The sequence below is a fragment of the Pimephales promelas genome, chromosome 8 (assembly GCF_988280905.1).
Source record: "Pimephales promelas chromosome 8, fPimPro1.hap1.1, whole genome shotgun sequence".
NCBI classification, from domain to species: Eukaryota; Metazoa; Chordata; class Actinopteri; order Cypriniformes; family Leuciscidae; genus Pimephales; species Pimephales promelas.
In genome coordinates this window covers 36,602,185-36,620,400 of record NC_142776.1, presented here as the reverse complement: position 1 = coordinate 36,620,400, position 18,216 = coordinate 36,602,185, and the positions used below count along the sequence as shown (strand labels likewise).

The 18,216-nt window shown below is 36.5% G+C and overlaps 1 protein-coding gene across 1 annotated transcript in view; it reads right to left on the bottom strand.

The window, feature by feature from the left end:
• Positions 1 to 16,833, bottom strand: part of tox2 (TOX high mobility group box family member 2) — a 141,484-nt gene extending 124,651 nt beyond the window's left edge. Inside the window, 1 exon segment of the mRNA XM_089134493.1 lies at positions 16,508 to 16,833. Within this exon segment, the coding sequence (XP_088990619.1) occupies positions 16,508 to 16,609 (102 nt within the window). The 5' untranslated portion in view covers positions 16,610 to 16,833.
• Positions 16,834 to 18,216: the final 1,383 nt, after the last annotated feature.

Below are 18,216 nucleotides of genomic sequence, written 5' to 3'. Positions count from 1 at the left end.
GGATACAAAAGTACTTTATATCTCCAAAAACACTGCATTAAGGAATAGATGAGAAGTAAACGAAAAAAATGATATATTATTTGTATGATTAAAAATGTATATTTTTTTGTTCAATTACTCGATCAATTGTTGGGGTCGTATAGAGTGTAAACAGGAAACGAAGACCATTTGACAGTTAAATGCTTGACATTGTGTTATTCCTCTAATTTCAGTAGAAATATGAGTGAAAATATGAGAAAACTCCACATATAAGAGTTGGAGAGCAAATTTAGACTTTATAAAGCTTCATATCTCAAACAGTGCTCACCACGATAACGTGTGCTCACACTTATATTAAAGCACTGCACTCGACAACTGTATTCTCATTTATCTATTTTCATTACGTTTTAGATATTTCTCCTGAAATTAGAGTATAAATCCTGAGCTGTGAAAGAGCAACCGCTGAGCAATACACCAAGCGCACACATTTAAACACAACAAATCCAGCTCCTGTTTGTTCCTAATTCAATTTATTCTCTTATTAAATCTTTATAATCCATAATGTCTGCATTTCCAGCGGCGTTTCTCTGGCTCAGACCTTTCCCTAAATGCTTCCTACCTTCCGCCGAATGAGTGAAACGACACCAAATTGCTTTTCCAACATGCAGTCGGCTTGATAAAGACAGCCGTCAGTTCCTCTGCCATACTTTCTTTATGGTCTATGTGATTACGAACTGCAACCCACACTCTCTTCCAATCTGTCACGCAGCCATACACTCGGCCAGAGAGAGAGAGAGAGAGAGAGAGAGAGAGAGAGAGAGAGAGAGAGAGAGAGAGAGAGGCCAGATTCCAGTGTCTTTGTGTCAAAGATTAGGAGCTGGAATGGAGAACTCACTGTTTGCTCTGGGATCGTATATTATCCCGACTATAACAACACAAAACATTCCTCATCAGTTCCCGCACACATCCCGCAGGACCGCTTCACACTCATATTCTTAAAGGAGCTTCTCCTAAAATAATCACAAACCAATTTTCACTCGCAAAATTGCTTGTAAATTTCACAAATAGCTTCAAAGAAACAAACTGAATTAGGCTAAACGACGTGAAATGTTATTTACAAGAGCTCGCGCTGAGATCCACGGCTTTTAATTGCAGACAAATCCGTGCGCGCTCTTCCGAAACTCCGAAGATGTTTCGTCCGTAATTGACCTTATGCACAGCTGCACTACTTCCTGAACTTAAGTTTCCTGTCTGCCATTATTGGCCGAACTTGATTAATTCAGGTGTGTCTGATTATTGTTGCCGTGACTACTGAGGTCAGGCACACCGGGATTAATCAATTTCTCCAATAATGACAGACAGGAAACAAGGAGCTGGCTTAAGTTCAGGAAGTAGTGCAGCTGTGCATAAAGTCCATTCGATGCATTTCAGAGTGAAACGGGATATTTAAGAAGAATTGATTGGATTGGAGAAAGTGGGAGTCATGTGATTTGAGGGGCGGGGCTTGTGAATTTTGCGCGAAAGAAAGTTGTCGAGGAGATTTGGCACATTTTATTGAAGAAATCTGATATAAATGCGCAAAATAAAACCAAAGAAAGGAAGTCAATTTTAATTTCATGTAGAATTTAAAGGGGCAATTCACCCAAAATTTTAAATTTTACATCATTTATATTAATATAAATATAAATGGTGACATTGTGATATATATATATATATATATATATATATATATATTAAATAAACAGAATTCCTTTTATGTAGAATTTTGTTTATTTAATATATTTAATATATATTTTTGTTTATTTAATATAAATTTATGTATTAATTTAATGTAGAATTTTGAGGGACGTTTCACCCAAATATTAACGTTCTGTCATCATATAATCATTCCAAACCTGTAAGATATAAAATGTCAGATGTTTTTGTTGTCTGTTTGATTGTTTGTACAATGGAAGTCAATGGGCTCCAATGTTGTTTGGTTCCCACGTCCTACAAAACGTCTTCTTTTGTCTTTTGCAGAAGAAAGAAAGTCATACGAGTTTGGATTGACATGAGGGGGAGTACCGGTGAATATATTTCTATTTTTATTTTAGGGTGAATTATCCCTTTAACCAAGTCTTGCTCTCAATGGAGTCAAATTGCTTAGTAGCAAAAAAAAAATGAATTATTAAAAGTCTCATTTGTGGTTTTTCTTTTCAAGCACAGTTTAAAGGCCTTGAAGCCACTCGAGAGCCGTTCAACCCTGGTTTAGACATGTGAAATGATCAAGAGATTCGCTGTTTAGCAGATGAACCTGAATAAAAAAGCATGTGATGAGAGTCGGACAGCGCTGAAGAGAGACAGTCACAGGTCGAGAGGCGAAACACGCTCAACTAAACATGTTAAACAATTACACTGTACGACACACGTCGAAGCTTCGACGAGAATGAGAGATGCTGGAGAAATTTTCCCCGTCTCACACACACATATAACTCTGATATTGTTGATTGTTGAACCCATTTCTTGAAATGGCTTTGAAACACAGACCTAAGATTGCTCTCACACTTAGACGAACTTGAAGTGTAAAAAGTTTTAAGTTTTCTGTAAACCAAAATATATATTTTACAAAACTACCCCTATTAACCCTAACCCTAAAACTAAAGCCTTCTGGTGCTGTTCGCGCGTCAGTCAAAAATAACCAAAAGTCTACAGAATTTAATATGTTGTATTTTTATGGGATTCTGTGGTAATAAATTATAGTTATAATCCATTTATTCACTTTTTGAGCATGGCCGTGAAAACGTCTTAAAGGACAACTCTGGGGCAAAACGAACCTTTAGTCTAATAACACATCGGTACCTAGTTGAGATTTGTGTTAATGATAATCGAATGTAAAGAGAGAATGTTTTAACTCTAAAAACTGTTATTAGACCAAAGGATCATTTTGTGCTGGAGTTGTCTTTTAAACTGTTATACATTAAAAAAATATATATATATATATTCTTCCCTATAGTGCTGTATATCTGAGTGAAACGCTTCTGGAACAAGAACAAATGTGGGCAGGGCTTGATTTTGTCTGTGAGGAATTGATTGAATGGTTGTGGTTTGCTATTGGCTGAACTCATGTGAGTGACAGGTCGCCCCGCCCACATCATCAGAGAGGGGAAGAGAGGCTACAAGAGGAGTTTATTCTGATTCAAGATTATTAACACAATATTAAACATTAAAAAAACTTCTTCGAGCCCTCCCGTGTCCTCCAGGTGTGTTCTCAGGGTCCGGGCCGGTGGTGATCGACTCCAGCAGTGTTTGCTCAGGACACGCCACAGGACACTCACACACCGCTGGTGTTTGCCCAGTCTCTCTCTCTCTCCGTAAAGTGCATACGCCGTATTTATTTATCTTACGTCCTCTGGTTTAACGTATGGAATCAACTGTCTTTTACATTCAGTTCTTAGAGTCATCATGTGTGGAGCATCTGCACCCGTATCTGCTCATGTCTGGCTCATATTCCACACTTAAATCAATAAAGAGAAATAAGCAATTGCATTTTGCTTATTACTCATTTTGCTAACAACAGGCGATTTTAAAAGAGAGACAATTAGTATATATATATATATATATATATATATATATTTGTTCTTGTATAATGTATGTATATAATTATTTAATTTACATTTAATATACAGTATATAAATAATAAAATGTTTAATTAATGTAATAATAATATACTGTGTATATACTGTATATACAACAAATATTAAAGTGACATTTATATATATATATATATATATATATATATATATATATATAAAAATAATATTATTATATAATAAATATATTACGTAAAATATGTTATATACATATATATTTTATTTTAATTAATATAATATATATATACAGTATATAAACATTTTTATACAATTAATATATATATATATATATATATTATTGATTAAAATATATTATTAATACCTATATACATACAAGTATAATACAACCACTAAAATGACATTTATATAATAAAAATTTATGTATTTTTTATTTTAATATATAAATAATATATTTTGAATCAATAAGCTATATATTAATCCATATAACAATTGTGTGAAAATTATATATATATATATATATATATATATATATATATATAAATGATACAGTAATGCTTCAATATTTGTGGGTGTGTGTGGCTTGGGAATATGACCTTGACATGAAGTGATTGGTGGAATTCTCAAAGTCAAAAGGCTGAATGTAATACGGGAAGACACATATAAACAAACACTAGCGACTATCTGCCTCGAATCCCACAGGGAAAAGGTAGTTGGTCACAGCCGAGTTCATTTTGCAACTTATTTTCTGGGTTAGCGAGTCGCTTTAGCTTCTCTTCAGCTCAGCTTCAGGTGGACCCGTCGCCTGTCAAACCGGCACATAATCAGAGCCCAAACAATATCAGCAACTTCCAGGCCTTGTCAAAGTTTCCTGCATTTACAGCTCATAAAAAACTCCCACGAAATGTGTTTTTGCAGTCGGGCCCCCACGCGGTCTTCCTCGGCCCTCGCCGGTGCTTTAATGAGAGTATTTCACACCGTCAAGCTGAAAGCCACGTTGTCTACACATATTATTCCATGTTTGACTTAAAAAAAATTGCATTACATTGCCAAGATTCAGATCTATTTTGATCAGAAAACCCACTTTTTTTTTAATTTCTCATTTGCGAATGGCGTTTCGAGGTGGTTTTGACTTTACCTTCCTCACACTGAGCTCACAACTACAAGATTTCACATGATTTTGTGTTTCAGTTTTTTGCATTGTTCACATCTATCGGACCCTCATTATCAATGGCGCGATATAATCCTGCAGATTTAGCAAGTGCTTTCTGCTTTCGTACTGTAACTCAGCAAGCCGGACGAAGTGCTTTCAGTAAGATGAGCTCAAATGCTTTCACTAAAACTTTTTCTGTGGGTCTGTAGAAAGCCGCAGATGAGCGAGGTGACAGGTCCACAATGAAGCCGAGTCCGCTAAAAATAATCATTGAGTGCTTTCATTGTATTTATGTAACACTTCCTTTAAAATCCCCCACAGCAGGACGGCAAAACACCTCCAAAGAAACAACACTAGTTAAACGCTCAAAACAGGCTTTTTATGGCCCTCGGTTTACTTTTTTGCATGTTCCTGGCCTAAATATGAATGCTTTTTATTCCAAAGAAAATCGTCAAAATAACTGACACCAGCGAAATGCAACATACAGACACTTTCCACCATGCAATAAAGCCCTAATGGGTGAAATCAACACCGATACATGCTGCATTTTCACCTAAAGAAGCACGAGCTAGAAACCCACACCATCTTTGCATAAAGGTCACGTTTACTGACATAAAACAAGAACAGAAAATCAGCCTGATCTGCCTCAAACCGGCGTCTGATGTCAATAACATCCGGATGGGGTTTACTCAGGAAATCAATTGTATCTGACCGATAAAAACAGCAAAATAAATGCACCGTTCAGACCCGAAGTCATCACACGAGCGAAATCCAAATTGTCGGCGCTCACATGTGCAGCAGGGGTTAAAACACTTCCTGACCAAAAAGAGACAAACTGAAAACCACACACACGTGGGTGACAAAGAAACTGTGCGAATTCTGCGATGCCATCCTGTTTGGTTTAGGTTCAGCTGCCACAAAGATATTTCCTATTTCAAACGTGCAAAAGCAGCCATTTTATGACGAGATATAAAAGCCAAAGACAATTTGAAGTGTTTTCATTTCCGTCGACGACGATCCACCGGCTTTGAGTGTGCCGAGTGCACTAGAACAATAAACTTCTGTCTTTCATAGGGTCGACCAGAGTGTGGCAAAATCTGGCGGCGGGACTCAGTTTTGGGTCTCCAAACCGCTGACTGGCAATTATGGTCGGCTGAGAAATAATGCATCTCCAGTCCTGTAAAACATGCGCCCTTCTGCTAAAATGACATGTGCTATAGTCAAACAAAGATTATTATATATGGGATATTGCTTTACTAGTGTTTGCAGGACACTATAGTTCACTAATGTATGTGAGGAGAGCAAAATAAAGTAAACTAGGGATGCCCGATATATCGGCCACCATATCGGTATCGGCCGATATTTGTTCATTTTTATGTAATCGTTATCGGCCCGATAATAAAATGTGGTAAAGCTGATAAATTATGAATTATTTCCTTCAACACTTGACACCTGAGACACTTAAGATGTGCACTGTTCAACATGATTGATTTTAATTGCTTGAAATATGTTTATTTAAGTGCAAAATGTGTCATATCGGCACATGTCGACAACATTATAATTGTGTTAGGGAACGGATTTTAATTGTGAGAGTTTTGTTTTTGCAATCAGGCTTTCAAAAATTATATAAAAATTGGATTTAGATTTATCGGCCGATATATCGGTTATCGGCTTTCAAATATAAAGAATTATCGGTATCGGTATCGGCCAAAATGTTCATATCGGTGCATCCCTAAAGTAAACTGTGACATATTATACCCAATAATTCTTCCTACCAGTAAAAGTTATACAGATTTGGGACCAAATATTAATCCTCCACTTTGAGCTGTGTGTTTTCTGTAATTGCTAATGCTCTTTCCAGACACACTGAACAACATGAAGCATTGCTTGGTCACCGGTTGAGCTAAACTGGTATGATCTAATTGTGTAGTTAAATTGAACAGCTGACAGATATTCAACATAATTCATGTGTGAGTCGAACAGAAAGATGGACAGTAACTCTGAATTCTGCTCATATTTATTACCATTCTCTATAGTGAATGAACTGTGATGATGTGAGAAACGTTAAAGGTGTCTGAATACGTTTTGGTTTTACTGTATATGTGCACATGCATTTGGGGGTGCAGCTACACCACATCCTGAAAGGGGGGTGTCGGGTGGACCACTGCTTCTGTGAGGCGCTGACGGGTCGGAAGCACATGCCCCACATCAAGCACTGACAGGTTCTGATCAAAGTGCCCTGGCGCCCTGTGGGGGATTTCAATTAATGTCTTCCAGTTTCTGTCTTTCCGGTCTTATTTTCCGTCGGTTCATTGTGAGGTCATATTTCTCGGTCATATTTCACCACCACTTTCAAAATGCCCAGTCAATTCCTATGCAGATTGACCAATGACCAATTTTAAAAGCCAAAATGGTTCCATATAAGGAGAAATTTCTTAAATGATTGGATAATTAGGAACAGGTTATTCCAGTGATAAAGCTGTTTTAGTCATAGAATGTAATTATGATTCAAAAAAAAAATCATTGATGCCATAATGACTCACAGAACCTTTTAAGATTCTATTAGAACTGGTGCTGTCAATCAAATCAATTAATCACGATTAATCATATCTAAGTTTGTGTTTACATAATATATGTGTGTGTATGTATAATTATATGTATTTATATATTTATTCAGACGTATGTCTCTGTGTGTGTATACTGTATACACACTCATATATACAGTATATATATATATATATATATATACACATACATACATACATACATACAGTATATATATTTTTATACACACATAGACATATATATATATATATATATATATATACACTGTATATAAATGTAACTAAATGGTTAAAGTATCAGTGGCTTTGTAAGTATGCATTAACTAACATAAACAATGTATTTTTACAGCATCTTTTAACCTTACTTAATATTAGCTGTCAAACACGTTCAGGTTAGTTCACAGTGCATTAGCTATTATACTTGGATCTTAATAAAAATGTTTTAGTAAACGTTGAGATTAACATGAATTAAGATTGATAAATGCTGTAGAAGTTTTGACAAATAAAACCTTATTGTCTTACAAGTGTTAGTTACCGAATATTGTATTACAATAGTTCTAATAAGAGTAACGAGAAAAGAAAAATGTCAATAAATGCACGTAAATAAAAGAGATGTTTTGGAAGAAGAAAAGGTTCTAATTAGTGCTGTCGAATCGATTAATCGCATCTAACATAAAAGTTTGTTTATATATATATATTATATTATACATGCTTAATTCTACCCATTGGGAATCGATTGAATGTTGAAAAGTGGGCGTATCATTCCCAGAATAAAGGCAGTGGATGAACTGGATGGAAAAGTGCAGGATTGGCGACGTCAGCCGAAATGGAAAGTCATTTAAGAGGCAAAGCAAGTTATTGCATTTTGATGAAAGATTATGAAGGCTTTTTTTTCTCCTTTATAATAACATGCAGTGATAAATCATCCACGAAAAATACTCTTAGAAAGTACATTCTGAATCACCAAAACCACAGCAGGAGAAAACCCCTGAGACAAACTCCTGTTCACCTGAAGGGATGATGATCACACACACACACACACATCTCTAGATTCACATCATCGGCCTCTGTAACGCTGGCCGTATCAGTGAGTGTCCCAGAAGTCTGTGCAGTTCTCATTCCCCCGCGGACAGGCTTCGCGATTATTTACCGGCTGCATTACTGAATCAGTTGCTATTCACCATGAAGCCAGCAGACATTCAGCGTTCGTTCGCCCTCTCTCTCTCTCTCTCTCTCTCTCTGCCAAGGCCAATTAGTGCACTGCTGCGCCCGCACCCCCACAGCGACTGACAGCGCTTCACAAAACGCCAGCTACATTTACTGCATTACTGCCCGAGTGTGTGACTGGGCTGCAGACGCTTTTATACGGGATGCAGGGCAACAACAAAACAACACAATAAAATGCTAGGTAATTTTTGCACGATGGTCACCTGATGTGTTCTGCTGTTTTACGGTCGGCCAAAACAAATGTACTGTGATTATTAACGTCCCAGGGCGTAGGAACCACTGTGGGGTGGTAGTCGAACAAAATAGCTTTTTCAGAGGTACCATTCTGATACCAATCTAGAGCAATATAATGTTACATATGCTGTATAGAAAAAGTAATTGGGGAGTAGGATTTACTTTTTTTTTTACTCAGAAATTACTAGTAAATTTGACAAAGAATTACAAAGAAACACATTCAATTAAATTTGAAAAAGATTTTTTTTATACACATCTATTACATATTAATATATCACTAAAAAATGCAACTTTGGGTCAAATATGGACAAACCCAGCCATTGGGTTAAATTTACATTACATTTTTAACCCAACGTTTGGGTTTGTCCATATTTGACCCAAAGTTGGGTTAAAACAACCCAGCATTTTTATATGTGAAGAGTTCAGATGCAAAAACCTCTAAATGCCATTTGTAATTTTCTTCTTTAATGATAATTTTTTCAAACTTGTATATTTAAGTTCAGTAATTTCACTTAATTGTTATTTAAGTGAAATTACTGAACTTAAATATACAAGTTTGATAAAAATCATCATTAAAGAAGAAAATTTCAAATGGCATTTAGAAGCTTTTGCATCTGAACTCTTCATATATATAGTAGAAATGTTTGTGTGAAATTACAGTGCATGACAGAAAATGCAATGCCAACTTATTTCCGCATTAGTTTCCATTTTCTGGGTCTCCACTGTATTTCACACAAGTGTTAGAGTTTTGTAACACAGTTTTGTGGTTCTGACTCATATAAAGCAAAGCATTGAATAGTTCTGAAAAGGTCTCGCTCACCACAGAGTGTGCACAGACATTTCACACCGCACGTCAGTAATACATGTGCACAGCAGGTCGTGAAGTCTCGGTGCGAATGCTTCTACAACTCAGGTGTGGCTCACTCTCATAAAGAACCTGCTTTTAATCATTACTGAGGACAATGTTTTTGTATAAACCCTGACAAGCACTGGAAACATGAGAATTGGATCAGGTTAAGTTGAAAAAACTCATGTTTTCAATGTGCTGCTGAAATTTACATTAACTAAGATGCTGAAGAAGGTAGTTAACTAATGAACCTCATTGTAAAGTGTACCGTTCTATTCATAAACCTGTTCACATTACACACACAGATCAGGTTCAAAAACACCTGATGGATGAAACTAAGACGTGAGAAATATGTCTCACAGGCAGGTTTCTGATCAGAGTTAGAAATGACTGTTAGTTCTGGATCGCCTCTTTCCACATAATTAACTTCCCGTGTACAGAACGCAGATCAGCTGGCCTGACGACTCATTATCTCACATCTCCATTACAGTGTCGAGGAAAGAGGACAACTGTCATATATACAGCTTCACACAAACTGATAGGATCTTTTTCAGTTTTTCATTCACTTCAATCTAAAAAATGGGTTGTTTTAACTCAAATTTGGGTCAAATATGGACAAACCCAAATGTTGGGTTAAAATTGCAATTAAAAAAATGACAGTTGAAAATGAAAGTTGAAGTTGGGTTACAATTTGAAATTACATTTTCAACCCAACATTTGGGTTTGTCCATATTTTACCCAATTTTGGGTTCAAACAACCCAGCATTGTTTATAGTGTTGTTGTTTTCTCTGGTCTTCTCTAAACAATGCTGGGTTGTTTTAACCCAAACCTGGGTAAAATATGGACAAACCCAAATGTTGGGTTAAAAATGCAATTTCAAATTTACAGTTGAAAATGAAAGTTGAAGTTGGGTTACAATTTGAAATGACATTTGTAACCCAACATTTGGGTTTGTACATATTTTACCCAATTTTGGGTTCAAACAACCCAGCATTGTTTATAGTGTTGTTGTTGTTTTCTCTGGTCTTCTATACAATGCTGGGTTGTTTGAACCCAAAATTGGGTAAAATATGGACAAACCCAAATGTTGGGTTAAAATGCAATTAAAAATGTACAGTTGAAAGTGAAAGTAGAAGTTGGGTTACAATTTGAAATGACATTTTTAACCCAACATTTGGGTTTGTCCATATTTTACCCAATTTTGGGTTCAAACAACCCAGCATTGTTTAGAGTGTTGTTGTTTGAACCCAAAATTGGGGTAAAATATGGACAAACCCAAAAATTGGGTTAAAAATGTCATTTAAAATTTGAACCCAACTTCAACTTTCACTTTCAACTGTACATTTTTTTAATTACATTTTCAACCCAACATTTGGGTTTGTCCATAATTGACCCAAATTTGGGTTGAATAACCCAGCATTTAAAGTGAAATGCGAACCAGATTGATTGATTTGAGATTATACAACATTAAATAAACATAAAGAAAACCGATTAGTTTCGCAGGTGTGCTGCTGTTGCACTGATTCAGCATGTATACATTAAAACATGATTGGAATTAAAACGCTGAATCAGTGTGAGAACGGCACACCTTTCCCATGTAAATCACACACCCCTGCCTCAGGATGAAATGCATATTTAGATGCACCATATGCAACGATTCCTGCACAAAAAAAGTGTGCATGCACAGAGATAATCTCTTATTTCCACTGCACTGATGCATTTCAGTTAAAGTATCATTTAAGCTAAAGACAGTTGCACTCGTAGATGCACCACTCTGCACCCGTTTCCAGTAATTGCTAGGCCTACGAGTTATTTTTAGATGGTTAAAGCAGCGAAGAACAAGCTCAAAGAGAGACAGACTCTTTGAACGGACTAAATAATAAGTTAAGGCTCAGACTTTCTTTAAATGAATCAAGGTTTTCTGCCGTCACACACAGCTGGTAATGTGCCACTGCCACCCACTTACAGGGATCTGATTCAGGAGCGATAACGCTTTTTTGGCTGCCGTTTAACATCTGAGGTGCCTCTTCTTTTGACGGCTGACACTTGGACGTACGATTGAAATTGAAAGTCAAAGCTCACTGCAAGAAACGGCTGCAAAGATCACCATGTCGCGCCATGTTGTAATACGACTTATTTATAAATGCAACAGGATACTCAACGAGACACGACCGATTGGACGGCAACGTTATTTCAAAGGCGGGGCAAATTATTGCATTTTGAGTCTTTATTCTTTTGAAAAACACACACTGTTAATGAATCAAACCCAATAAAGCCAGAAACATGCATTAAAATCAACTTGGATTTCTGATGGACTCAAGATCAAACCCTCTTGACATGGCAACACAAGTGAGCGCTATGAATATACTTGATGATCTAAGAGTTAAAAGTAGTTGGGTTGTCTCTAACACGCTGCGGTCTCCCTCCTATCTCTGTCTGCATTAATACAGTAACACCGGTGAAGAGGGGGAAGTGGTCCATCTTCTCTTAACCTATCCAACTTCAATTTTAAACGCAGCGAATAAGCCCGGGGCGATGCACAAGTCATAATGCATTCGACAAATATTCTCTGGGTGAAACATGCATTTATGAAGAGATGGCCTTTAGAGGAGGAATTCACAGAGCGTATGCTTAACAAACAATACACCCACTCATGAAAACGAGAGATAGAAAGTCAGTCTGCTCGAAGTGAGAATGAGTCACAGCTCAACTGAAACTTCAGCATCAAGACACCAGAAAAGATGTTCAACCCAAAGTCTTGCACTTTTACATGCTTAATATCTTAGTTAAAACTAGACTGTGCACCACTGGACACTTGAGTAAATACTAGCATGGCCGTTACTAGGCGTGTTTGCATTGGAAGTATGGATCTGGCAGGTTTGTTGCAGGGCAGATGATGATGACATTGGTTAATGTGTTATCGATTGCCTGGTTGTTATGGCTGTAAAGTTGCTTCCCTATTCTGAGGTGTCACTGATTGCAAACTATATGCATGAGGACTGCATTCGTTTTCTGAAACTTTAAGATGTTCTGAAAACAAATCAACAGTAATCCACTTTAAAATGGAGAGAGGGATTTTTGGTCTAAATTGAATTGAGAGCATATATTTGAAAAAAAAGTCCATTGTCTATTGTCAATATCTCACACAAAAGCAGCTTTCTGTTGGTCAATGAAGCAAATTTGCCTAAAATGAGCCTTAAATGAACACTCACCAAGTGCCAAATGAGTTCAAATTGGTTTTGGCGAATATATGAAATCGTGAGTATCCTTGTAAACACTGTAAGTTATGTCTTTAGTGAACATAAACAGTTGAGAAAGGCATGTGTATCAGTATATTGGATCAGTGCATTATCTCTTATATTGACAACAGCTGTCCTTGATCTTAATCAAACAACCAAAGACGAAGAAACGTTTGACTGAATAACTTTTGTAACTTTAATAAGGATAAATCTATGATTACAGAGTTATTCTGCATTTGATTACTTTATTCATTTTCTGTAGTTGAAAATTGTGAATTTTCAGTGGTACCTCAAATGAGCCAAAACTCAATAGGGCTGTCAAACGATTAATCGCGATTAATCGCATATCGAAATAAAAGTTTGTGTTTATATAATATATGTGGGTGCACTGTGTATAATTATTTTGTATATATATATAAATACACACACATGTGTGTATATTTAAGAAAAAAATATTATTTTTATATAAAATATTTATATTTACATATCATATAAATTATATATCAATCTATACATACATGAAAATATTTCTTAAATATATACAAGCATGTGTGTGTATTTACATATATAAAATAATTATACACAGTGCACCCACATATATAATGCAAACATAAACTTTTATTTTGGATGCGATTAATCACGATTAATCGTTTGACAGACTTAATATAATTGATTCTGGCAACTTAATGATAAAAGATGTTGGTCACAAATGCTGAGCAACTGCAATCCTGACTCCTCCAATGGGATTTTTATATCAAAGGATAAAAAACTGGGTAAAAATTAAATAATAAATGAAAATAATAGATTTATTCACTTATGAATTCTGCATATACTTTGCTAAAAAAAACTCATCCCTGATCTGGTTTTGGTTTCACATACACTACATGCACTGTTCTATATGATTGACGGTTTCATACTTCACATACAAGTATGAAAAAGCTCATGCGTGGTTCAGGAATGCAGCATGTAGCATGTTTGTGTGTTAGCGGCAGGAAATGATAGACACTTATCATGGATGGCCTAGTTTTTCAGAACAGTTTCCGGTTCATGCGACAGCACTGTAAACCACATCACGCAAACTCTCAAACGTTACATATTAATGCAAGACCTCCATACGTGACCTTCATTTGGGGCCTCTCAAGAATGTTGGAGAATATTGCATTATTAAAGCTGGAGCACATAAAGAGGGCCATTGTGGTGGGGAGAGCAGGCTTTCCCCCTAAAATTTTGTTTCATAATGTCCACTTGCACAGGATCATTTTTCAACGTATGGAGTTGGCTTGGATTACTCTGTTCTCCATTCGCCGGCTGATCTTTTCCATATGCTTAGAGCCACAAGCTTAACTCTGTGACACCCTAGTATAAACACCCATCAGCAAATTATGAGTTATTCGCTGTCAAGATGGCTGATTTTAAAAGCTCCATCACAAAAAAATCTCAAATGCTTCTAAACAGAGCGGTTATTAAATAACAATAGGTAAAAGCCTCTGTTTGCCATTATTTTAGAAAACATGAATATAATGTTTCGGTGTTTGTCAGAAGTGGAGGTCTTCATAGTTGGGTTGGGTAAACTTCGAAAGTGGTAAATGAGAGACGACATTAAAATATATTTGTATGTCTCCATTTACTAAAATAGCAAAAGGAAAACTCCACTATAGTGTTTTCAAGACTTTCAAGAGAGAAAAACAAAATAGAGAGATTGGCAGTCAGAAGAGAGAAAGATGTAAATTTGCAGTATTGGAACAACATTAGTTTTTTGTCATTTGATGCAAAGGTAATATACAAAGTATAGTGATATATATTCACATAAACAAATTTAAATTAAAAACTTTTCAAGATTTACGATGTTGATGACCGTTAAAGGGATCTCCACCCAAAAATGAAAATTCTGTCATCACTCACCGTCAAGTTGTTGCAAACATGTATGAGTTTCTTTATCTGCTTAACACAAAGGAAGATATTTTGTAGAGCGATTGGAACCAAACGGTTGTTTGGTACCATTGACTTCCATAGTAGAAAAATAAATACTATGGAAGTCAATGGTGCCAAAGTTCCAATCGTTCGTCAAAATATCTTCCTTTGAGTTCAGCAGAAGAAAGAAATTCATACAGGTTTGCAAAAAAAATTGAAGGTGAGTGAATGATGACACAATTTTCATTTTTTGGGTGGAGTAGGCTATCCCTTTAAAACGCGTCATCACAGTCTACTTTAAAAAAAAAATAGTGGCGGTAAAAGTAAAACCTTGGTAAAACGAAAGACGTTACTGGGCTGCTGACCGTGGATCAATAATCCACACATCTGATTGGTTCCTGTATACTATATTGTGCAAATTCATATTTAGATTGTTTATCTAAAAATTACAGGAAATATTCTCCAATATCGCCATTCTAGATCAGATTTGGCAGGGTTTAACAACGGCCGCTGAAACTTAATGATGTTATCAATGCTTGATTGACACGTGACTAAAGCAGCGCTTAAATACGTCGATTCCGATCTGAGTTCTGAGTAAACAGAATATGAATTTGACAGTATGCGTATACAAGATCAAAAAAGATAAAGACTAAGAACTTCCCAGAAACACAATGAACCCAATTAAACAAAACATCGGCTAATACGACAGAAAAAAGTATCATAAACTAAAACTGAATTCTATATTACGCACACAGCCTACCATCAAAACTCACAAAGCAATAAGTCATCAACATTTATTTAAATAATTCTGAATTCACGCTATGACAGATAACTGGAGAGACGTAGCTATATCCGTAGACAAATGAGGATCGGGGTGCATCTTTAACCTGCTAAAATCTTATCCTAGTCAGCCTGACGCTGAATGCTAGTGCACATGCTATTTTCAGTCAGCACTACATATCTTACACATTCAGACCCGTTATTAGTCACGCGCTCATTGGCAAAACTAAACTTAACAACGCATTGCACACATTTTCCGGTTTATAATATGCTCTTGTGTGCTTTTCAGGGAAAACAATCTAAATGCACTATCCAACGTATATTTCTACCTGTTTCACAGAACAAATAAATGCATAAATCATCGGATAAATCCCGCTTAGAAATACTAGCCGAGTTCCCCGTAATAAATAAATAACGCGCCTAAGAACTAATTAATTGTTCGCTACTTCTAACACGTGCAATTGCAACTACGTCACACAGGGTTGCTGTTCTATCAACAAAGCGAATATGAAGCGAATTCACATCCAGACAGAAAGAAAGGAAAGCTGCATTTCTCCTATAGGCTATAAGAGCAGCCGGACGGGAGATCTCCATCTTCCCTCGGGAAACAAGCTGTGTCTCAGTACTGACTTTATAATGCTTTTCATCAATTTCATGCATGTGCAATGCCACATTTCGCTTATTTTGGATGAATGTGCCAGCAGTTACAGTGATGCTACAGTGCAAGTGCACAATTCCCGAGATGCTGAAGTAAGTTTGGGATGCCCGGTCCGGAGATGCGGAGGTTTCGCGCGACCCGACAATGCGCACTGAAAACAAACACATTCACCATACTCAGCCTACACTTACTAACGTGATGTGTATGATTGCAACAGATGAAACTGTCCTGAAGTGAATGAAGCAGGTTATTTCCCATCTGGGAAAGAGAAACTGGTGCGTAAAGAAGAAGAATAAGAAGAAGCCAACGCATGGTGGGGTAAATTACCTTGTTGCAGTGGTAATAGTCCAGAGAGGAGAGGCTGGTGTCGGTGGGTAATGTACAGGAGCCCACGCTTGAAGGAGGTGCCGGGTAAAATCTCACATCCATCGCCCGCTCCGCTAGACTGAAGGCATGGAGAGCAGCTCGCGCTTCTGTGTTCTCTCTCTCTCTCTCTCTCTCTCTCTCTCTCTCTCTCTCTCTCTCTCTCTCTCTCTCTCTCTCTCTCTCTCTCTCTCTCTCTCTCTCTCTCTCTCTATTGTTAACCCAAACAAAAAGCAACAGAACGACTGAAAGAGAAAGGGGTTGAGCCTGTGTTCATGCTCTCCTCACATCCGTTCGCGGGATTTGTTCTGTTCCATATGAAAACGCGCGCGCGATTATTTACGCGCTTGTGTTGAGCTTGAAAATATCTCAACGCAAAATAATGTTAAAAGGCGCAAAACATGATAGTAGGTTAGCCTAAGTGCAAGTGATTTTTTTAGTCGTTTAAGTAGCTAGGTTGGAATTCTTTTTTTAACATAAGATGTGTGCTTCTACAGTAAAATGCCATTAAAATTATATTTTAACATCATTTTACGTGTAAAAAGTATATTGCTAATATAAAAATAGCTATATTATTAGGCTACATAGCACCCACGATCCACTCAAATATCGTCAGTTTATTTTTACGCCAAGTTTCCACAGTGCCAATACGGTAAAAAAAAGAAATAAACTGTAGGCTATATAACTTTGAGAGAAGCGAAATGTCCTGCTTTGTGAACGAGTGCTCGTGTGCTTCACTGACTCTGACTCTGTCAGGCGACCTCTGCTGATGGGAGCGGGGAGCAAAAGAAGGAAGGAGAGAGGATGAGAAACATTTGAGGTGGGACTTCACGTTGGATAAATGCATCACAAACAACGACCTCAAAAAGTATTTGGACTCTTAAAGTTGCATAAAATCTCCCCGACATACGATAACCATTAACATTAATATAAAATAGCTAATACAAATATAAAATAGCTGTAAACGCTCTTTGTCTATCAATCATTTTTTGCACCCCGAGCTCTATCTATCTATCTATCTATCTATCTATCTATCTATCTATCTATCTATCTATCTATCTATCTATCTATCTATCTATCTATCTATCTATCTATCTATCTATCTATCTATCTATCTATCTATCTATCTATCTGTCTGTCTGTCTGTCTGTCTGTCTGTCTGTCTGTCTGTCTGTCTGTCTGAAAGTCTATCTATCTATCTATCTATCTATCTATCTATCTATCTATCTCCGTCTGTCTGTCTGAAAGTCTATCTATCTATCTATCTATCTATCTATCTGTGTCTGTCTGTCTGTCTTAAAATCTATCTATCTATCTATCTATCTATCTATCTATCTATCTATCTATCTATCTATCTATCTATCTATCTATCTATCTATCTATCTATCTATCTATCTATCTATCTATCTATCTATCTGTCTATCAATATATCTATCTCTCTCTCTGTCTGTCTGTCTATCAATCTTTTTATCTCTATCTGTCTGTCTGTCTCTCTGTCTGCCTGAAAGTCTATCTATCTATCTATCTATCTATCTATCTATCTATCTATCTATCTATCTATCTATCTATCTATCTATCTATCTATCTATCTATCTATCTATCTATCTATCTATCTATCTATCTATCTGTCTGTCTGTCTGTCTGTCTGTCTGTCTATTTCGATGTGCTAAATG